Source organism: Choristoneura fumiferana, chromosome 17 (genome assembly GCF_025370935.1).
Source record: "Choristoneura fumiferana chromosome 17, NRCan_CFum_1, whole genome shotgun sequence".
Lineage (NCBI taxonomy): Eukaryota > Metazoa > Arthropoda > Insecta > Lepidoptera > Tortricidae > Choristoneura > Choristoneura fumiferana.
The window spans coordinates 15,084,622-15,107,840 of NC_133488.1; the positions used below are offsets into that span (position 1 = coordinate 15,084,622).

Here is a 23,219-nt window from a genome sequence, read left to right on the forward strand (position 1 = left end):
AAAATACGAATGTTTGTTCTCGGGTATTGGGTGTTTAATATGTATTTAAGTATGTATCTATCTATATAATTATATTTATCCGTTGCTTAGTACCCATAACACAAGCTTTGTTAAGCTTACTTTGGGACTAGGTCAATTGGTGTGAATTGTCCCGTGATATTATTATTATTATAAGTTTAGGTTAGTACTAGTATATTTTATACCTTAGACTGCTATTTACTCTTAAACTATTAATAATTCTCAATCAAACTTAGACGTTATAAATTTCCTTGTAAATTTGATATACTTACAACCATCTACCATAGTGTTTTTTTCAAAATCACCCCTACTTTACGTCCATGGGATTTCCCAGGTTAGGTACCTACCTAACCTAATATATATATACATATATATATAATTATATTTTTTTACTATTTTGTCGACATAGTCGCTATACATACCTACATATATATCCGTGCAAATTTACAGCTTTCTAGCACTGATAGTCTCTAAGCAAACCCGCGGACGGACAGACAGTCGGTCATGGCGAAACTATAAGGGTTCCGTTTTCGCCACTTTGGCGGAACCCTAATAAAAACTTGTTAAAAAAGAGATCATTATAAAAAGACAAGAAATAGGTTTTTGCTAGGGTTATTGCATTTGCATGGACTTTTTATGTTACGTAAAAAGTTCGAATTTACCTACTGCACACGAATCTTTTTCTACCATAAAATATAGAAAATCATCAGTGTCACTTCTGTCAAAAGAGTCTAAAGTAGTTCTGTGTTTTAAATTTTGTCTTGGCGCTGTCTTTATCTAGGTACGATTACCTCACAATAATTCGTTTTCTAGAAGTCTTACCGAACGACGATAAAACTTACTACTGATAGATACTGACGAAATTGTCCTTTGAAGGACAGCTGTATTCTATAAAAAAATAACGAACCAACTTTGTCTTACCAAGTACTTATTTTCGAGTGCCTATTACCAAATATGAGATTAATGGAATACCTGCAATAATGGAAAAGATAATCGAATCGGCGCTCAAGGATTATCGCGTGCTGACATCATGTGAACAGTTACCTTTGGAAATTACTGATATTTACATAGTTAAATTTGCAAAATCATACTGCAATGCGACGCCGTATTAAAGATAAAAGTATAAAACAAGATGCAAATGACTCCAGGTAACTTATTTCAGCTAGACAGCGGATAACTACCTATTTATCTAAGTACCGGTAGATATTTAGGTGCAGCGTACCTACCTTCCTACTTTATTTAAAGAAAGTTTTTGCTTTCAGAGATCTAGTTGATAGCAAAAAGAATCACGAGAAGATTAAAAGTGTTTCATACTTTTCATTAGTAAGCAAATACCTAAATTCTTTGCATTAGAAATAAATAACAACAACACGTAGGAAATAGAAATACGTAATCTAATTACATTATTTATTTGTTTTATTATTATTTTATAAATTTAGTACAGGTTTGCAACAAAACGCGACGTGCTGTTTATAATCCTGTCTACAGTCACGACGTTTCTTGCTGGGCTGGCGACCCCTTTTGCCATTACTTTGGTTGCCAACATGTTCCACACTATGATAGCTTACGAACTGTCGCGACACAACAAAACCAATGATGACGCCAAGTTCCTGGAAGATATGCACAAGTTCGGCATCAATTACTCGCTAGTAGGAGTTGTGATGTTTATAGGCGGATACATAGGCACAGCACTTATAAATGTAGCCGCAATCAATCAGGTATACAGGGGCACATTTAGATCGGTCAGTATGGGAAAGTTTGTAACTATAAGAGTTAATACATACGAAGATCTGTTCTTAGGAACCAGTCATCGATTTTAATATACCTAACAAGAAAAACTGCATTCATACATTAAAAAAAACTTGTACTCAGTTCGGGAATGGAACCCGGTTGTTTTGAAAAATTCAATACATTAGGTACATTACTTATTTCTATTCGGATTATCGGTATAGTTTAGGTCATAAGCAATAAATGTTACCTACTATGAAACACGATATCTGGAATGAATCATCTCATCTACCTATCTAAGCCTATACCTTTAAACGAGTAATTCTTGTATATCTTTGAGTATTTATCTAGAATATTCTAGATAAATACTCAAAGGTGTATATATATAAATATATTTATTTCGGGGATATCGGAAACGGCTCAACGATTTCGATGAAATTTGGTATGTAGGGGATTTCGTTGATTTGAAAAATCGATCTAGCTTGGTCTTATCTCTGGGAAAACGCTTGGTACCGAGTTTTAGCCAGAGCGGAGCTCGGTCACCCAGATAATCTTTAATAACGTAAGTTTTATTTTTCAAAACGTTCCGGGCTCGATTTCCGATCTGAGTACAGGTTTTTTTAAAGTTTCAATGCAGTTTTTCTTTTTATTAAAATCGATGACGTGGTTCCTAAGAAAAGATCTTTGTATATCGAAAATACAAACTGAGACATGGATGCACAGAAAACCAGAAAGAGATCAGCGCTGGGAATCGAACCCAGGTCCTCAGCAATCCGTGCTGCGTGCTATAACCCCTACACCACCGCTGGACAGACAGGAATCTAGACACGAATTTTTCCTATGCATACATATCTCAGGTTGCATATTTCTAGTACGCTTACTTAAACAGCAGCTCTAGCGACATCTATGTTCCGCTCTCATCGAGAGACGTCAAATTTTTTCGGAACTAACCGCTCACCCAGACAAGAGATGTCGCTGAATTTTTGTTTGTATTTTCCATATGGTTTCATGGGATACCCGTAAAAGTAACAAATGTGGAGTTGAAATAAAAAAAATACAAAAAGACTAAAAATCCAATCATATCTTTGTATGTCCTATGGTTTCCGACTTTCACATATTGACCGATCTAAATGAGTCACCCCGTATTATAAAGTGATCAAACTATGTCGATATTCTTACAACATCCACTTTGAGAATGCCAAGGCATTATGTTCACAGATATTCAAAATACGGCAGGAATATTTAAGAGCTGCGTTGAATCAGGATCTGGCATATTTTGATCAGCATCAAACCGGTGATTTCGCTTCCAAAATGTCCGAGTAAGTATATTTATGAAGTTATCAGTTCTTAACTATTAGTCAAAGTTAATCCCAACTTCACCCTATATATTTCCCAAGGTTCTCCCCATAGTTACTTTAAACCCATCAATCCTTATTATTTGATTCTCTAGTGACGTTTTAAAATTGGAGCAAGGTGTTGGCGATAAATTATCAGCTTTCGTGTACAATTTGACGATAGCCCTGAGCTGTATTATCATGGCGATCAGTAAAGGCTGGAAGCTTGCGCTGCTCTGCCTGGTCACTACTCCCATCACCTTCATCCTGGTTGGAGTGTCTGGTACGGTATGTCATTAACTTTTGAAGTACACAGATAGCACGTAGCATCAGCTACAAAGTACCTAATAAGTAGGTACTGACCTACTTGATAAGGAGCAGTCGAACAGTGAAAACTTTATGTAAATTACCAGTAGTTTTCGAAAAAAAAAACAGCGAACAAACAAAGATACAGACTTAACATAGGGTACACTGTATATTCCACCGAATCATACATATACTTAACTGGGTTTACTAATGTTTCGGCGAAAAACGTTTGGCAACCTGTTTCATTTCGCAACTTTTCATTTTCCCACTGTTAAATATTTCTGAAACTGTAAATATATCAGGATTTTTATAAAAGTAACCTAACCTAACCTAAAGGGTTCTACACGATGGCCCTGAAATAAATCCTGAAATATTTACAGTTTTAGAGTTTCCGAAATGAAACAGGTTGCCAAACGTTACGTTGCGAAAAGGCAGTACTCGACTTACACACACACACGCACACACAAACATCACGCCTGTAGGTATTCCCAAATGGGGTAGGCAGAGCACACGAAACGTTACCGCTTCGGAGCCACTTTTAGCAATTTTAGGTTTTAAGGCACGTTACGTTGCGAAAAGGCAGTACTCGACTTAACTGACTTAATTATTACTATTTAATTTTTAAAAAATTACGTTCGAGTAAGTAAATAAAAGATAGGTTTAATAAGTCTAGAGGCGGCGCTAGGCGTACTTGTGCGACGTGGGCCACCGCCCACAGCCTCGCAGTCTACGAAAGTTTCTCCTTTTTTTGTTAATTTTAAAATCCGTCATCTAATCTAATGTGTCAAGTGCCATCATTGTGCATCAAGTGCCATCTGTTCCACGCCAAATTTAGGTCTTGCGCCGTCACTGAACGCCTAATGATGAAGGGACGTTAATGTGACTGCAAGTTTTTTTCGTGATTAAGTTTAGCAGTCACATGCTCGTTTCAGTTTCTTCGACTGTAGCATCTAATAAACTATGTGTAATCTTTACTAATACTTAGAACAGTAGGTAAGTGTACATTATACATTGTGTTCTCTATGGCATTCATAAATGTATTTTCTCTGAAAGTGACGCTATTTTAGTTTGCTCATCGTCTTTATAAGCGAGAGGCTGTACAGACTGGTTTAGCTAGTGCGGTGGCAGAGGAAGTACTCAGCTCCATACGCACGGTGTATGCATTCAATGGACAGCAGAAAGAAATCGAGAGATACGGAAGACCGCTTGCTGAGGCCCGGAAGATAAGCATAAAAAAAGGTAGTCAAGTTTAACAATATCTCTTTACTTAAAAAAAATGACTTTTTTGGCATTTTCGTTTGGAATGATTGCAGAACTCTTCACTGGACTTTCTATGGGGTTTTTATTCTTCTCTATATTTTGCTCCTACGCCTTGTCGTTTTATTTCGGAATTTACTTAATTGTACACGAACCTGACAAATATAACGCTGATGTCATGTTTTCTGTAAGTAATAATTTAAAATAATGCACAGTTACAGTTATTAGACTTGGCATCAATAGCCAAAGTCTTCAAATTATGCTTGTTAGGTACCTACTGATATCTCTTAATGTTACTTTAAAGGTATTTTTCGGTATTATGACTGGAATGACAAATTTCGGCGCCGTCGGTGCTATGATGAGTTCTTTTGGATCAGCACGAGGAGCGGCAGCTCAGATCTTCCATCTCGTTGATAACAAACCGACCATCAATCCATATCTGCATCTGGGACTCACGCCAGAGAACATCGAAGGCAATGTGGAGTTCAAAAATGTCACATTCCACTATCCATCTAGGCCTGATATTATGGTGAGTGTCCGCTGATTTTTAAGTATTACCAAATATCGTAAATGAATAATAATAGCTTACTACGAGTACAGTTAGGTATTATTACCTAGGTGACTCTTTAAACATGCTAGGTAGGTACTCCAGAGATTTATTTTGTCTCTTTCGCGTGTTGAAATGGAAAAATTAGTTGAAAAAATTGATAAATATTTGGACAGATTCTTAAGGGTGTGAGTCTCAGCGTTAAACGAGGGCAGTCAGTGGCATTCGTCGGTCAGTCCGGATGTGGCAAGTCGACCATCATTCAGCTCATATCCAGATACTATGATGTCATCGGTGGTAGCGTAAGTGGTTATTGGAAACTTTCAACTCAATAATGGTACAGTCAGCAGCATGTTCTGATGCTCAAATGAATTTTTGTAATTTTTTACTGTGTTTTTAAGTATTTTATTTGTAACTATATTATTATGAAAAAATGACTTTCTGCCAAGTTTCTTGCGGCGCATTCATCTTGGCAATGATGGTCTTTCCGAAAGCGCTGGTAGTTTAAAAATTGACGTATAAAAGTGCCCATTGCGGCCTATTTACTGAATAAGTGATTTGAATTTGAATTTGGACGACACAGTGTCTTTGACAGAAGATGTTGCTCATCTACGTCTACTGCTGACTGTATGTATACGTTCAAGGTATTTCTATAAAATGTTATAATGCTAACATATAGGCTTAAGTAGGTATATAGGTACTAGGTACTTACGTGTTCATTAACCCTTTGAACGCCAAGAGCACCTAACGGTGTCGTGTGCGGTCGTAGCTACCCCGCCAGCAACGCCTAAAGATGTCAGGGCTTAGGTTTATTTATAATTCCAGCATAAGGATGTACTTCGTGTTCATTAAAGACGATTAACTTCAATCATATGACTGGTGCTCGAATGGTCTTTTAAGTGCGATGGTGTTTTAATGTACTTAATCCTATCAGACGTCTGTGTAGGTCCTCGTGGACGGTCACGACGTGCGCGAGCTGTCGGTGCGCTGGCTGCGCGCGCAGGTGGGGCTGGTGGGGCAGGAGCCGGTGCTGTTCAACACCAGCGTGCGCGAGAACATCCGCTACGGCCGCGAGGACGCCTCCGACGCCGACATCGAGGCGGCCGCGCGACAAGCCAACGCGCACCAATTCATTCTCAAACTTCCTAAGGTGACAAAAGATTCCACTTCTATTATTTTGTAGAATCCAAAATACAAATACAAAATACAAATATGTTTATTTTGCATAAAATGTGGTACTTACATAAAGTTGGCAATAAAGTTGTACACGATTCACACATTTAACCAGAAACTATATTATATATATATTACGATCAACAAATAAACAAATCGATTAATAAATAAATAATTCACATGTCATTACTAAAATCATCACAAAGTATCCACAAAATAGATTTCTAGATAAGTCAGAAAAGAAACGTGGTTTTTCCCTCGTAACTTAATGTGGCACTTTCGCCAGTCTTCAAATCGACATGTTTTGTACAGGGCTACGAAACGTTAGTGGGCGAGCGCGGCGCGTCGCTGTCGGGCGGACAGAAGCAGCGCATCGCCATCGCGCGCGCGCTCGTGCGTAACCCCAGCATCCTGCTGCTGGACGAGGCCACCAGCGCACTCGACACCGCCTCCGAAGCCAAAGTGCAAAGCGCTCTCGATCAGGTCAGGAATAACAGCAAGACTGTTATGCGCCTCGGCAAACTCCGTATTACACGATACAGAGGATGGAGAATAGAAAGACATCATATTGTTTTAAAACTTTCAAGATTTTCAGTCATAGTTCCCGAGTAGACCACGGCCGCTGCAAAATAGTTGAAACGTCGAGGTAATTTTAGCAATAAATTGTAGAGTTAAGTTATGATGTCGTCGTTGTTGAATACAATCACGAGCGCCCGCGCGATAAAGAATACGGCCTCAGGAGTGCCCAAACTGGGCGCTCTCCCACCCAGTGTCATCGCGAGATGGGGCGGAGATCACGGTATGTGTCTGTCTAATACTTTTAAACGAGCAATTCTTGTATACAAATAAATAAATATATGTATCAGAATCTCGGAAAGGACTACAACGATTTAGATGAAATTTGGTAGGTATGTGGTGGTTTTCAGAGATGAAAAATCGATCTAGCTTGGTCTTATCTCTGGAAAAACGCTTATTATCGACTTTTAGCCCGAGCGAAGCTCGGTCACCCAGGTTTTTTCTTTTATAAGACATCGCAAAAAATTAAACCTATAAAGGAAGTCGAAGACTCGAATAGGAACTAAAAAGATTGGGAATCTCTGGCTTAGACACCTTAATTTGAAACTTGTGGCGGGAGTGGTAGGTATTTTGGAACTAATTTGGAAACACGAAGATTGACGTTCTACATAACTTTAATTTGAATACTGGGCCTTTTCTTAACCGACCCCAGGAAAAATTTCAATTCGCCTAGGATTTTCAGTTTATAACTTTTAATATTTTACAGGGATCTAAAGGTCGCACTACTTTCATAGTGGCTCACCGATTATCCACTATTAAGAATGTGGATTTGATTTATGTCATGAAAAGCGGTGTAGTGGTTGAAATAGGCACTCATAACGAACTCATCGAAAAGAAAGGTGCTTACTATGATCTGGTTCTGTTGCAGGAGCCACTATTAATCGGTAGATATACTTAAACCTTCGCTTTGAGAAGTTTTGTCAAAAAATTGAAGTACCCTCATATTTGTTTAAAACGTTTCAGTAAAAGGACCAACAGCAGAAAAATCAATGATACTTAATCAGGATGAACACAGAGAGGAAGCTAGTTCTTCTGATATTCCAATGGTGAGCTTCTGTCATGCTAGATGATGTCCTGTTCAATCAACGAACCCAATTGTTAAGTTTGATATTAATGTGGGTTGTGAATTTGAAACAGGTCTTGTTTCTAACGCACTTGTAATCAAAATCGTTTTCACCACTTCTTTCTATCACACGGAATTAGGATAGAAAGAGATGGTGAATGCGGTCGCGAGCGCCCGTGCTTCTTTAGACAGTATGATCTTTATCTGTTTATCAATAGCTACCTCCAGAAGATACAGAAAAGGCACCATCTCTTTCATTCTGGAAGATTTTGGCGCTTAATGCGCCCGAGTGGAAGTCCGTCGTTCTGGGATCCATAGCCGCATTTTTCATGGGTTTCTCGACGCCAATAATTGTTGTGGTGTTCGGAAAATTATTCGGAGTGAGTTAATTATTCAATATGTTATATTATATAATGAGGGATAATTGACAGGCGAAATATCGCTAGATGGCGTTAGTATCGTGAGGTTTTTTTGACGTTACGGTCTTGCTTGCAATTGGCTCATGAACATAAATAACGAAATGAGCCAATGGTCCATTAGCCCTCATTACTTACTAACCCTAAATTGTATTTTTAAACTAACTGTATTCATAGGTCTGATAATTGGAATAATGTTTTTCACGAGAGTAGAAGTTATTAACAGTTTGGATAAGAACCTCGCAAGACTTAAATTATTAAATTTGTTTCGTGCATTTGTTGTTGCTGCAATTTGGTTCACCCTAACTAGACAGAATATTATAAAAGCTAATTTCACTTGGCATACCAACGTTAGATATAATTTTCATTAGCCCTAATGTCGTGATAGCTGTATAAACTTGTACTTATGTCCGAATTGATTACTAGACCTAAAGTTTTACATTACATCCTAAGGGGTACTTGTACTAAACATTAAATGTTCTAATATTACTAAAATTAATAATAATTTATTTTTCCATATTTAAAATAATTCAAAAAATCGAAAAAATATATCTGAATTTGCCAAAACTACCACAGAATAGATAATTTTTTTTGACTTTTTCACCAGAAAAGGGAGCTCTCATAATTTTGACGTCTACGTCAGATTTACGTGATCTTTTTTTTTAATAAAGACTAGACAAAAGTACCTAATGGATTTAAAAATATATATCAGCGTCTTTCTCTTTCCAAACAGAATACAGAGAATGAATCAAATTATAATCTTAGAAATATCACATCTTGTAAATTAAGTATTGATTGTTATCTGACTTATCTTATATTATCTTATATGTCTAGCTATCTACATACCAAATTTCATCCAAATCCGTCCAGCCGTTTCAGCGTGAAGGAGTAACAAACATACTCACTCACTCACAAACTTTCACGTTTATAATATTAGTAAGATAGTAGGATTTCTGTGATCTGAGGTCATCTCTGACATTTCTAAAGTTTTTCAGTCAATGTCTAATCCTAACCACGAGGTCATGATGAAAGAAGTGACTCGAGTGGCAATAACGTGTGTCGGCATTGGCCTGATCATGGGCTTTACGAGTTTTATAGAGGTGAGTATAAAATCACTGAAAATCTCTGAAGCCTTGAAGGTATTGTCATAGAGTTTGTTTGCACAACGAGTTAGTAGGTTTGTGATAGTGGGGTCATGGGGTCTGTCTGTGTGACATACCTATGTATCGATTTATGTGTAAGTTCAGGAGGGTGGGTTCTGCATCATCACATAAATACATGTGACGCACAGATGTAGTTATCGTGCGACACGGTAGCGGAGGAGCAAAATAGAAAGGTTTTGTGGATCATTATCTGTGAGCATGCATTATAGTGACTCCTAGTGCCATCTAGTAAACTATAGAAATAAATAACATCTTGCATAGCGCTACCGAAGTTTCTCAACTCGGACGCATACAATTGTATAACAACTTCCGACGCTCTTCCTTCAGAGTTCCGTCACCAAGCATGACATCTGCCTGGCGCGAGATCTCTCTATGTAGCCTCTCCCCACAGCTTATAAACCAAGTTCTTACAAACAGACGTTGGCGTTCGGCTCGGCCGGCGCGCATCTGACGGAGCGACTGCGCCTGCGCATGTTCGGGCACCTCCTGCGCCAGCAGTTGGAGTTCTTTGACCGGCGTAGCAACTCCACTGGCGCCCTCTGCGCCAAGTTGTCTGCTGAAGCCTCCCACGTTCAAGGGGTAGGTCTACTTAACACATTCACAGCAGGCATTTTTTTCTGAACTTCCGCCAGTAGTTAGGCTGTGTTTCCATCAAACATATGCGAGGTTGTGTTGCGAGGAATGTGTTTTTCATTAACTAATAGAAACGCTTCATTTATCTATCCTCGCACAGCACATCTCTGGTGGAAACAGCTGAGCGGAGCAAGGCGAGGGAAATGAAGTGTTCCTATTGGTTCATGAAAAACATTCCTCACAGGACATCCCCGCACATCTCTGGTGGAAACGGGGCCTCAGCTCAGTGCCTCAAACGCAAATTAGCGTTCATTTGAATTTCACCAAGTACATACCTTAAACGCGTGTAAGCGGTCATAGTGGTTCACAGCAATACGTAACGTTATACGAACTCACAAAAAAAAAAAACACCGGCTAAAAAACCAGGCTGCATTGCACGTCCCCAATTCCCTGGAGCTAGTAATAGCTAATATTTAAAATCGAGTCCTAAAAAGTCCTATTACATTTTCTCAGGCAACAGGCCAGCGCGTCGGCACTTTACTCCAAGGAATAGCCTCGGTGGGCTTGGCTTTAATCCTGGCCATGGTCTACCAGTGGCAAGTGGGTCTGGTGGCGCTAGCATTCTTACCCGTTATTGCCTTAGTCGTGTACTATCAGAGCGTGACCACCGCAAAGGCGAATATGAGAAGTGCGAAGACTGTTGAGAACAGCTCAAAGGTAGACTTTTTTATTACAATTAATTAGTTTCACATGTAACTATGCTTCTTATTGTGATATTACCTATAATGTGGTATAAATAAAGTTTCGTTCGGAACATACGGGTAGGTAAGTACAACGTCGATCTCGTGGGACGGTCTGAAGCGGATAGGTCTTTGTTTAAGTGGAAGTCTTCCGGCTGATCATGATGGTGACATTAAATCGCGTTTCAATTTTTTTTCATATTACATTATGAGTACTTAACACGTTAGCTGCTCATCATACTTCAACGTCCCATACAAATTAATGATCCCACCGGTGATGATCACAGTATCACCCTGTCACTAAGATAATAATAAGAAGCCCCCAAAGTAATCCCCACAACAATACCCTGAAAAAAAAAAGCTTTTGATCCCACCGGTGATTCATGGCAGCCAACGTGTTAATGTATATTTTTATTTTAGCACAATAAAACTCGGTTTTAATATCCCTATGAAAATAGCAAAATTTTAAAACAGTGTGAATATCTAGGTACATTATTATACATGGGCTCATTTATACTAGGATCACCGACCCGAAATCGTACAGTTAAAGTAATTCGAATGATTGATTACGTACGAAATTTAGAAGGATTACAATGCATGATGTCATAAATAAAATGATTGGTAGTAGGTAAGAATAATGACAACGCTTGATATAAAGAATTGATACTCCATGTAACATGACACAACTGATAAAACGAAGCGATATAAAACCTAATTCCGATAGGTACAGCATAATTTTTATTTTTGACAAATAAGTGCGTACGGGCTGATCCACTTAAATAGTTACCTAAAGTTGGGGATGAATATCACGAATATACGACAAAGTTATCGCACCCATCAAAAAAGATAATGTAAAAAAATAGACTGAATTTTGCTGTGACTCAAAAAGTAGAAAATATGCCAAATTTGTCACTAATTTTACTCTACGAGCACTTATACATTATTATAACAGTTAATTCAATTCCATTAAAACATTTTATGCAATGCACAATCTATTGCTTTGATTAGAGATGTTTCGGAGGTGGTTTAATCGGAATCAGAGGTAAGTACCTAAGTATAATATAAAGAAGTATCGCAATTTCCGATTTTTCGAATCTCAAATTTATTGTTGGGCATGGCTTTGGTTTCGGTCCTTATTAATATCACTTCGAAAATTTAATGTTCTTTCTCTTATCAGGATTTCGTACCTTAGTCGGCAAAAATGGAACCCAGAGGATCACTTTGCTGTCCGTCCCTCTGTCTGTCCGTCCATTCTTCCGTCAAGACCCCGTTTTCTAAGGAACGCGTCGATGAACAAATATTAACCCGTAAAGCAGTGAAAAAATCAAACTTAAAACCAATCAATCAAAAGACCCATTAAAAAAAGCGGCCAAGTGCGAGTCGGCCTCGCCCAAGAAGGGTTTCGCAGCAGGAAGTAACATAATATAAAAAAGTTTCCTTTACTTTATTATTTATGACGTATTGAAAAACTACTTACTAGATCTCGTTCAAACCGATTTTCGGTGGAAGTTTGCATGGTAATTTACGTCATATATTTTTTTTGTGTTAGCATTCTCTTATTTTGGAAGTTACAGGGGGGGGGGCACACATTTTACCACTTTGGAAGTGTCTCTCGCGCAAACTATTCAGTTTAGAAAAAAATATATTAGAAACCTCAATATCATTTTTGAAGACCTATCCATAGATACCCCACACGTATGGGTTTGATGACAAAAAAATTGTTGAGTTTCAGGTCTAAGTATGGGGAACCCCCAAAATTTATTGTTTTTTTTTTCTATTTTTGTATGAAAAACTTAATACGGTTCACAGAATAGGTACATCTACTTACCAAGTTTCTATAGTATAGTTTTTTTTTATTCGACTGGATGGCAAACCAGAAAGTGGGTCTCCTGATAGTAAGAGATTACCACCGCCCATAGACTATAGTTTTTATAGTTTCGGAAAAAAGTGGCTGTGACATACGGACGGACACACAGACAGACAGACATGACGAGTCCATAAGGGTTCCGTTTTTTGCCATTTGGCTACGGGAACCCTAAAAATATATTTTCATAGAAATCGCTGGGAATCGAAACCTGTAGGGCACTTTCAGTTGTCCTGGAAACTTAAAATTTGGTATCAAGGTAGTTCTTCTTAGAGCAAGCCCACGTTGCTCTAAGTAGTTCTTATACTTGTAGCACAACCATAAACAATCAAAAAATCTTAGTCTTATGTTTACCTGTCTACGACAGTAGGCAACTATCTAAAAATGAAAGGGGTTCTTCTAACATCAGATATTCATATTCATAGATATAGGTAGAGTCATTCACAATGACGCGTGCCGTGGTTCTTATTACAATGTCATTAATGTCTAATTTTGACAAAATCTCGCGTCTTCGTGGATGGCACTAGGTATAGGTACCTACCTTCGTACGTCAGATTCGCACTTAACGTAAGGTCACATTTACGTAAGTAGGTTTAGTGCGTGTTAAAAATTGAAGTTATACATTTATTTTTTAAATTAATCTATCTATAGAAAATCTAAGATCACTCCGTATAAAAATATCTACCTACATCCTCATTCCATCACCGTGCCAAAGTCCGTGTTTATCTTTAAAATGATCAACTGTTGCGGATAATGTGAATTTTTTATTTATCATGCAGGGATTTATTTGGCAACAACTTGTTACAGTTGCCCCTCTATAGCGTCATAAGTTATAAATTGCCTTTTTAATAACAGCAAAGCTGAAAAAGAGTTATGGTTTTTATTTTTAATTCGTGTGTAAGGGATGTATGTACCCCTTGTAACTGCTAAACATTATTTATGTTTTGTATATAAGTACATTGAGTGGCTATTTCAAAGTTCAATATCTCAAAAAAAAAATAGCTGAATCGATTTTTATCAAACATTCACGTAGTAAAACCGCATCGAAATCGGTATATCCGTTTGAGAACTGCGATGCCAAAGACAGACAGGCAGACCGACATTGGCGTCAAACTTATAACACCCCCTATTCTTGCGTCAGGGGTTAATTTTTTTACATAAATTTAATATGCCTATTTAGATAGCAATAGAGGCAGTGGCTAACATCCGCACGGTGGCGTCGCTTGGGCGCGAAGAGGCAGTCCTGAAAGAATACATGGCGCAGTTGGCGCCAGCGTTGGCTTCAGAAAAGCGAGCGACGCACATACGTGGCCTCGTCACCGGTCTCTCCCGGGGAATGTTTAATTTCATCAACGCTTCCGCCCTGACCTATGGGGGGCACCTCATTGTGTCGCAAGGCGTCGCGTACAATGATATACTCGTGTGAGTTGGCTGCCTATATAAGTAGTGCCACTAGAGTTGAGGTAACGCACACAAGAACATTTGTGTTGTAATGACAGCAGGATTTTGACATTTACCCATTTATTTAATTCGTTCTCCTTTTGTGCAATCAGTTCTTTTAGTAGCTGTGTTCTTAACAGGGTTCAGCTGTGTTCAACTCTCGTGGCACTACACCTATATCAAAAGTTGACACGTTTTTCTTAACAGGGTATAGTCGTTCGGCTTTGGAGCCTAAATAAAGCTTGAAACCCACTGACAGCGGTCTGCTTATATGGTCTAGTTAGCTTAAGCTAGCTGATGCGGTTTGCATGGAGCGGATGTGCATGAGTGAACTTACAATCGAGTTCATAAACTTGTGAGCAAAAATTTGATCAAAAATTTCTGAACACGACTCTAGGCCATTAACAATAGAGTCGTGTTCAGATATTTTTGATCAAAATTTTGCTCACAAGTTTATGAACTCTACTGTACCTATAAGATGAGAGTTGCAATGCGGACGGACCTACGCCCCGAAATAATAATATACTTATTGGCTGCTGTCTCTCCACTGACCGGCTACAACATGTAACATTCCAACTAGGGCAACGTCAAATTTCGAAAATACAACAAAGAACCGGACAAAGTCTGGATGAAGAGCCTAAGGTCTGGACATACACGGACATATCTTGTACATATGGTACTAACTCTCATTCCCAGCACCACGCAATCTCTGCAAATGGCTGCGGGTGAGTCACAGAACGCGTTCGCGACCGCGCCAGACTTCCAGAAAGGCGCGGCGGCGGCGGCGCGGGTTGCGGAGTTACTGGCCATGGAACCGACCATCACGGACCCTCCGCAACCTGTTGTCACTGACTTCGTTAGTATGTTTTAATTACAGCCCATTAGGAAGCCCATTAGGGTTAGGAAGTATAGTATTTACCTATAGATAATCCGGCGTGTACCTACTTTAGACCGATCTAGTTATAGTGTCCTAGGCTATAATAATGTTTCATTCAGTCAAACCAATAACAAGAGTGGCACGTTTTTTGTTTTCTGTTTAATTATAAACAAATTTGATCACAACTCGAATTCTTCTTCTCTTTTAAAATATGGCTTTTCTGTCATGTTGTACGGTGGTGTGTTCTGAGTTACCTACATCTGTCAAAAATGGCAAACTCAAGTGCAAAAAAACGTTATCAATTTGCGGTTTTAAAAATAGGTATATGCCACAGGTATATGCCACGATTTTGTAAAGCCATACCTACAGGTACTTACCAACTTTTGCACTCAACCACAGCGTAGGTACCTTACACTGATAGGTATTTTATTTACTTGCTCAAGTGACAGACAGTCGTAATGAATGAAACCAATTACGCGATATGGTTACAGTCACGTCCTCAGTATCATTAATAAACAATGCGCTCCTGGAAGAATTATCTTAACGGTGTTATCTTTATTACGACAGAAAGCTGCCGGAGAGATCAGTTTCAAAGAGGTCGAGTTCAGCTATCCCACCAGGCCCGGAGTCCAAGTGCTGAAGGGACTAAACCTTCAGGTAATTTTACACACACTACACTCTACACGATACCACACGGTACACTGCATCTGGGGACGTAGTCCAAGTCCAGGGGGGCTACTACGAAAATCGAAGTTCGTATCATACAGTCGAGTTCATAAACTTGTGAGCATAATTTTATCAAAAATATCTGAACACGCTTCTAAATAGGTACGCCGTTAACAATAGAGTCGTGTTCAGATATTTTTGATCAAATCATCATCATCATCAGCCCGAAGACGTCCACAGCTGGACAAAGGCCTCCCCCTTAGAGCCACAATGAACGACAACTCGCTACTTGCATACTGGTTTGCTATCTCACGATGTCGTCATCCACTGTGGGAGCCTGAACGCTTCGTCTTCCGGTTCGTCGCCACTCGAGGACTTTTCTCCCCCAAACGGTTATCTGTTCTTCGAGCGAATGTTCTGCCCATTGCCACTTCAATTGCATATTTTCCACTATGTCAGTGACTTTAGTTCTTCGACGAATTTCCGTATTCCGGATTCTATCGCGCAAAGAAACTCCAAGCATAGCTCTCTCCATAGCTCGTTGCGTGACTTTGAGCCTCTTTAAGAGGCCAACAGTCAAGGACCACGTCTCAGCGCCATAAGTCATCACTGGCAACACACACTGGCGAAGACTCTAGTCTTCAGGCACTGCGGAATATTGGACGAGAAGACATCACGAAGTTTCCCGAACGCTGCCCATCCGAGTTGGATTCTTCGGATCAAATATCTCACAAGTAATATGAACTCGACTGTACTACCGTAACTCTCACTTTCGTATTAATACTAATATTAGCGTCAGCGGGGGGACGGCAAGATACGAAGTTCTAATTTTGAACTTCGTAGCATAGGGCCGCCAGTCTAACTAAACGAGCAAGGTTTCGTTGAGTTACTGGTGGTGTGGCTTGCCCTTGAAAAAGGTCCATCCGTTTGGGAGCTATGATACTATAGACAGAACACAACACACTAATGGTGGTCAAACTTAAAACACCCCTCTTTTTGCGTCGGGGATTGCAATGGAACAGGTGGTAGGACCTTGTGCAAGGTCCGCCCGGATTGCTACCACCATCTTGCTCCCTAATCCTGCCGTGAAGCAGCAGGCTTGCACTGTTGTGTTTCGGCGTGGAGAGTAAGACAGCCGGTGAAATTACTGGCACTTGAGGTATCCCATTTTATGCCTCTAGGTTGGCAACGCATCTGCAATACCCCTGGTGTTGCATGATCTCTTACCATCAGGAGACCCACTTGCTCGTTTGCCATCCAGTCGAATAAAAAAAAACATTGAAATGAAATGAAGTGCCAATATAGGCGGAATTATCAGTTCTGCTTGAGTTTTTAATTTACTTCGGCCAGTGAATACTTTATTTATTTTTCTTCCTTTACGAGTAGGTAAGTATTTTAACGTTTTGTACCTACTGGCTTTTTAACAGGTGGAAAGTTTCAAGACCATTGCTTTTGTGGGACAGAGTGGTTGCGGTAAGAGCACCGTCATCCAGTTGTTGGAGCGATACTACGACCCGGACGCCGGATTTGTGGTAAGTCCAACATCAAACGAAGCTACACTCTCTAAAGCAGGATTTCCCCACCCAAGGAGGCACGCCCTCCTAGGGGGGCTTTGAGAAATGTCAGGGAGGGGGGGGGACGTAATAGGTACGTTTGCATTTCCGAAAAACATCTTTTTACCGCGTAGGTAAATTAACTGTACCGAATTGCCATTCAATCGCCAAAAATGCGTTTCTTATTTTTGTTGAAACTTAAGGAGGGCATGAAATAGTAGATTGTACAAAAAGAGCATAAAATGAGCAATTTTACCCGAGACTTTCGCATAGCCGCCCGAGCCGGTACGGCGAGGGTGGATAGACACGTCGAGGGCAAAATAAATAAATAAATAAATATCACGGGACAATTCACACCAATTGACCTAGTCCCAAAGTAAGCTTAGCAAAGCTTGTGTTATGGTACTAAGCAACGGGATAAAATATAAATATAAAATGGTTTAATGCTCGAGTTTTACACTCTTCTTTTCACTTCGATTGCGAGGAGATGAAATAACAACAGTGGAAACATTGTTCATTTACTAGGTACCTTTTATTTTTCACGAATTGCTAATATAATTAATAATTATGAATATTAGTTTTAATGATTTATTTAATTGATTTTAAGTTTCATACAAATCAAAAATTATTAAAAAAATAATTATATATAGAAACTTTTTCGTTTGTGGCTGTTAACACTTGATTGCCTTGGTCTTAGCCTTAGCATAGATATAGCATAAAAAGTAATTTTATGTCGCCTAGATCCAGCATATACACGAACTTAACGAGCATGAGAAGTGAAAATGTTAATTTGAATCGGGGAAGCTCGGCGAAATAAAGGTTGGGATACCCTGCCTAAAGCATTCGGAATCACAGCTTCCGACGCTTCTTTTTGTCAAACAAGGTAGGTAAGGGTCCACCAAAATAGTTATGTATATTTATGGTTGGCTATTCAGGCTTTAGACGGCACAGCACTAACGCAGCTGCTGCTGAGTGAAGTGCGCGCGAGCTACGGCCTGGTGTCCCAAGAACCGGTACTCTTCGACTTGACCATCGGCGAGAATATCGCCTACGGTGACAACTCGAGGGCGGTCTCGCGGGAAGAAGTCATTGACGCCGCCAAACAAGCCAATATACATAGCTTCGTGGTCACTCTTCCTGAGGTAACGGATAGCTTCGTAATGTTACACAAGCTTTAACTTCATTTTTTTTCTTACTTTACTAGGCGCGCTTGACGGAGCAGCATCAGTTATATCTGTTCATTGCGCGGCCAAAGGCTCGCCGCAGTGGGTACCTAGGTGGGCGGCTATATTGTATTCCTATCCAATTTATGACAAGCGTAAACAAAGACGCCATTAACCCTACTACACTACACTTTTAATAAATTGGATAGGCATAACGTATACTACGAAATTCGAAGTTCGTATCATACAAGTATGTATACCGTCCCTCTCACTCACTTTCGTATTAAATACTGAATTCGAATTATGCACTTCGTAGTATAGAGCCTGAACAATGCTCGGACGCCGCAGTGAACGGAGAAATCGCTCGATGCGCAGCAGGTCAAGTCTATCCCAGGCCGTTAAGTTTTTTTAAAATTCTTATAATCATAATAATAAATTCATTTTCTCAAACATGCTCGGAAATGTATGCGTTAATGTCACGAAATGGAGACATGAAGTTTTCTCATTTATGGCTCCCTACCACCTCCCTACATAACTTCTTGGCCTAGGCCATGAAGTATGTTATGAAAATCCATTATTGTCCGCTGCTCTAACTTTTTAAATTTGCTTACTAACATTAAACTGACAAAGGAAAAATTACGAACAGCCAACCACCACTACTCTGTAAGCATTTGCGATACTGCGATGCGATGCGATGCGATGCGATGCGGATGGATGGATGGATGGATGGATGGATGGATGGGACGGACGGACGGACGGATGGATGGATGGATGGAAGGACGGACGGACGGACGGACTGATGGATGGATGGATGGACGGACGGACGGACGGACGGATGGATGGATGGATGGAAGGACGGACTGACGGACGGATGGATGGAAGGAAGGACGGAACGGACGGACGGACGGACGGATGGATGAATGGATGGATGGATGGATGGAAGGACGGACGGACGGACGGACGGATGGATGGATGGATGGAAGGACGGACGGACGGATGGATGGATGGATGGAAGGACGGACGGACGGACGGACAGATGGATGGATGGATGGAAGGACGGACGGACGGATGGATGGATAGATGGAAGGACGGACGGACGGACGGACGGATGGATGGACGGATGGAAGGACGGACGGACGGACGGACGGATGGATGAATGGATGGATGGATGGATGGATGAAGGACGGACGGACGGACGGACGGACGGATGGATGGATGGAAGGACGGACGGACGGATGGATGGATGGATGGATGGAAGGACGGACGGACGGACGGACAGATGGATGGATGGATGGAAGGACGGACAGACGGACGGACGGATGGATGGATAGATGGAAGGACGGACGGATGGATGGACGGATGGAAGGACGGACGGACGACGGACGGACGGACGGAACGGACGGACGGACGGATGGATGGGATGATGGATGGATGGATGGATGGATGGAAGGACGGACGGACGGACGGACGGATGGATGGATGGAAGGACGGTCGGACGGACGGACGGACGGACGGATGGATGGATGGATGGATGAAAAGACGGACGGACGGACGGATGGATGGATGGATGGATGGATGTATGGATGAATGAAATATTTCCTCACATTGTTTGAGAAAAGCACTATACAAACCTCGGCCAGAACAGGGATTGCTGGACTCGTTTTATCCGGCCTCGTCTACGACTCGGCCGTCTACCCCGAACTCGTCCATCAATCCCTTACTTCATGGCCTCTGCAGTAATGTACTATTATTTCGGGCAACTGGGCCCCTACAATGAATAAATAATAGGTATTATTGGTTGGCGGCTCGCACCTCTGAGTTTTTCCAAATTCATGTGCGGAATTACATTTGAAATTTACCACGAGCTTTGCGGTGAAGGAAAACATCGTGAGGAAACCTGCACAAACCTGCGAAGCAATTCAATGGTGCGTGTGAAGTTCCCAATCCGCACTGGGCCCGCGTGGGAACTATAGCCCAAGCCCTCTTGTTCTGAGAGGAGGCCTGTGCCCAGCAGTGGGAACGGTATAGGCTGGGATGATGATGATAATGATCATTATTGGTAGAGTCATTCACGATGACGCGTGCCGTGGTTCTTATTACAATGTCGTTGTCTAATTTTGACAAAATCACGCGTCTTCGTGTTTGGCACTAGGTATACCTAGTCGGTAAGTATTTATTGTTTGAGCCATATTGTGTAAATAAATGGTTTATTATTAATCAATAAGTAAACTTGCATTTTTTCGAGTGTAGGTATGTATATATCCACTTCTTTGGTGGACACTCTGCAGCTTAAATGGCTTGATAGAAAATAGTAGGTATAAGTAGGTAGTAGCAATAGCCTGCAAGATTTTCAGCGTAGAATTAGGTTTTGCGTACCTTACTGCGTGATTTCCAAGATGTCCGTGCAGCCGTTTACGCATAAATTGAAAACAAACAAATTTCACATTGTTTTTTTATAAAATTCATTTCTGTCCTACGACAACACTGTCCGTTGCTCGTTGCACGGTCCCAGGTTAACTTATATAACCCCGAGATGCACCCAGGGTTGAGTAATTAATTTGTTCCGAGCAAGAGGCCCTTCAATGAAAGAAATAAACTTGAAATTGATTGTGAAAACGTACTACACTGCTACGCGATTCAGTTGATCTTCGACTGTATCGCTGATTCTAACACATGCACAGGGCTATGACACCAACATCGGCAAGAAAGGAACTCAGCTGTCTGGTGGGCAGAAGCAGCGAGTGGCCATTGCGCGCGCGCTCACTCGCAAACCAAAGATACTGCTGCTAGACGAGGCCACTAGCGCACTGGACACAGAGAGTGAAAAGGTTAGTGACAATTACAATGACCTAGCCCAGGGATAGCGCACAAACAGCACGCGAGTCAGTTGTGGCAAGCGACAAGAAATTAGGGCGTCAAAAATCTTCGAATGTGTGTATTTTTTTGTCTGTTTTCTGTACCGCTTACTATGTCTGGTGTGCAATAAAGAGTCTTTGTAGGTATTGTATTGTATTGTATTTCAGTCATATTATTGTTTTCGCCCATACAGAGCCTGTCTTGGCCTTAGCTCGCGACCGGCACCTAAGATTGGCGGTGACCGTTATTTTTTGCGCATGTGTCAGTCGCGCACGCCACTCAGCGCTTACTTACTTGCCAGATCCGCCCGCCCCGCGTCATTGCTCAGTCTTCCATTGAACCTTGTTTTTGTACTGCCCATTTACAGTAATCTCTAGTCTAGATTTTCGTGCTGTGTTGTAATTGCCGACGGAATGAACGACAATACAGTATTGTCATCATCATCATTATATCAGGTTGGGCCTGTTCCAGGGTAGGCAGCGCCTTGAGCTGGCGGCGTGAGCTAGCGCTGCCTACCCCAGAATTGCCGTAGGATGTCCACTGTTGGACAGGATTCCCTCATAGACCTCCTGTTGCATCGGTTGGATGCGGCCTGCATCCATAGTGAACCCGCGGCTTTAACTAGGTCTTCCATACATCTCGTTGATGGACATCCTTATACGCTACGCTTGCCGATCCGCAGTCTCCATTCGAGAACTTTTCGTCCCCAACGGCCATCTGTTCTCCGTGCTGTGTGCGTGCTCCGTGATATATGGCCTGCCCATTGCCACTTCAACGAGCTTAATTCTGTAATACTACCTTATAATTCGTGGCCATATGACAAATTGATTACATAAATAAGGGCACTGATTATTTATCAGGTTATACAGTAAGTACTTAACTGCATTCCGTGTGAGCAGGTGGTGCAGGAGGCGTTGGACGCGGCGAAGGCGGGCCGCACGTGCGTGATGATCGCGCATCGCCTGAGCACCGTGCGCGACGCCGACCTCATCTGCGTCGTGCACAACGGACGCGTCGCCGAGCACGGCACGCACCAACAACTTATGGACCTCAAGAAACTTTACTACAATATGCATACGGATATTAAATAAATTATAAAGAAATCGTTCAGGTTTTTTTATTATAAATGCATTTATCCACTATCTATGTTTGAATTGTAATAATTACTTACTTAAAACGCAACGCACAGCGTTAAACCATTACAGCTAAAGACTTAAAATTTGTCAGATACAAGTAGGTATTTCCTTAGGGTCATACTGGTCATAGAAGTGCACTACAGAGGAATTTTCTGAAATTAACACGCGGGGATAAAATGTAGTATGACCTAAATACATTTTAGTTTTTAGGAAGATCTATCTTCGTAACTAACATTATTAGATTTCTAATTTAGCCTAGTTACAATAGCTAAAAAGCAGGATTTTCCGAAATTTCTGTGAGATAAGGAAGGAATAAAGAGGATGCAAGAATTTTGAGCTCTCCAGGCTCTATATTTTCAACAATTGATCGTACCTAGGTAAATTTATGCTCTAGAATTTTGTAGTGCATACCTGATCAAAGTGGATCAAGATGTTCAGTTCACTCCCTATGGTTTTATCATAGAGAGTCACATTAGTACACGACGTATAAAAATATGACTCGCGAGCGCCAATTTAGTTTTATTTTGGCTCTTACGGTAATTGACAGACAACTCCTGAATTTAGGTATCATGTCTATATATTATTATGAAAATATAGATATATAGATAGTGTTTAGCGAAGAAAAAACTTAAATCGGTTAAAAATTGATTTAGTGATTTTTGTGAAAAATCGATATACCTGTCTCTTTCTTAAACGCTTTTCTCTATGCAGCAAGTATGGCGCTATTTGCGTGTGACGTCACATGCAATGCAAGTATGTCTTTCTCTGTC

The 23,219-nt window shown here is 40.7% G+C and overlaps 1 protein-coding gene across 4 annotated transcripts; it reads left to right on the forward strand.

Annotated features, from left to right (window-relative positions):
* Nucleotides 1-763: 763 nt before the first annotated feature.
* On the forward strand, nt 764-23,049 carry LOC141437041 (ATP-dependent translocase ABCB1-like). 4 transcript variants are annotated; one of them, XM_074100228.1, is made up of 24 exons: nt 764-1,166; nt 1,281-1,341; nt 1,458-1,736; nt 2,965-3,065; nt 3,197-3,368; nt 4,454-4,625; nt 4,700-4,830; nt 4,948-5,172; nt 5,367-5,492; nt 6,137-6,340; nt 6,676-6,846; nt 7,646-7,823; nt 7,903-7,985; nt 8,221-8,382; nt 9,414-9,518; nt 9,999-10,160; nt 10,668-10,871; nt 13,939-14,180; nt 14,895-15,054; nt 15,643-15,732; nt 17,169-17,273; nt 18,230-18,436; nt 21,139-21,285; nt 22,213-23,049. In XM_074100228.1, exons 1-24 carry the CDS (start codon nt 1,114-1,116, stop codon nt 22,402-22,404), a joined length of 3,732 nt encoding a protein of 1,243 aa, XP_073956329.1. In that variant the 5' UTR covers nt 764-1,113; the 3' UTR covers nt 22,405-23,049. The 4 variants fall into 4 exon arrangements, with proteins under 4 accessions (XP_073956329.1, XP_073956332.1, XP_073956330.1 ...); XM_074100229.1 differs by lacking the exon at nt 764-1,166 and having other exon boundaries at nt 1,294-1,341; nt 1,463-1,736; XM_074100231.1 differs by lacking the exons at nt 13,939-14,180; nt 14,895-15,054.
* Nucleotides 23,050-23,219: the final 170 nt, after the last annotated feature.

What these genes read in the sequence shown, in the direction of transcription:
- LOC141437041 (XM_074100228.1), top strand. Translation starts at nt 1,114, where the DNA reads ATGCGACGCCGTATTAAAGATAAAAGTATAAAACAAGATGCAAATGAC. An exon ending in GCTTTACGAGTTTTATAGAG is followed by an intron (nt 9,519 to 9,998) that starts GTGAGTATAAAA and finishes TCTTACAAACAG; the next exon opens with ACGTTGGCGTTCGGCTCGGC. An exon ending in TGGACACAGAGAGTGAAAAG is followed by an intron (nt 21,286 to 22,212) that starts GTTAGTGACAAT and finishes CCGTGTGAGCAG; the next exon opens with GTGGTGCAGGAGGCGTTGGA.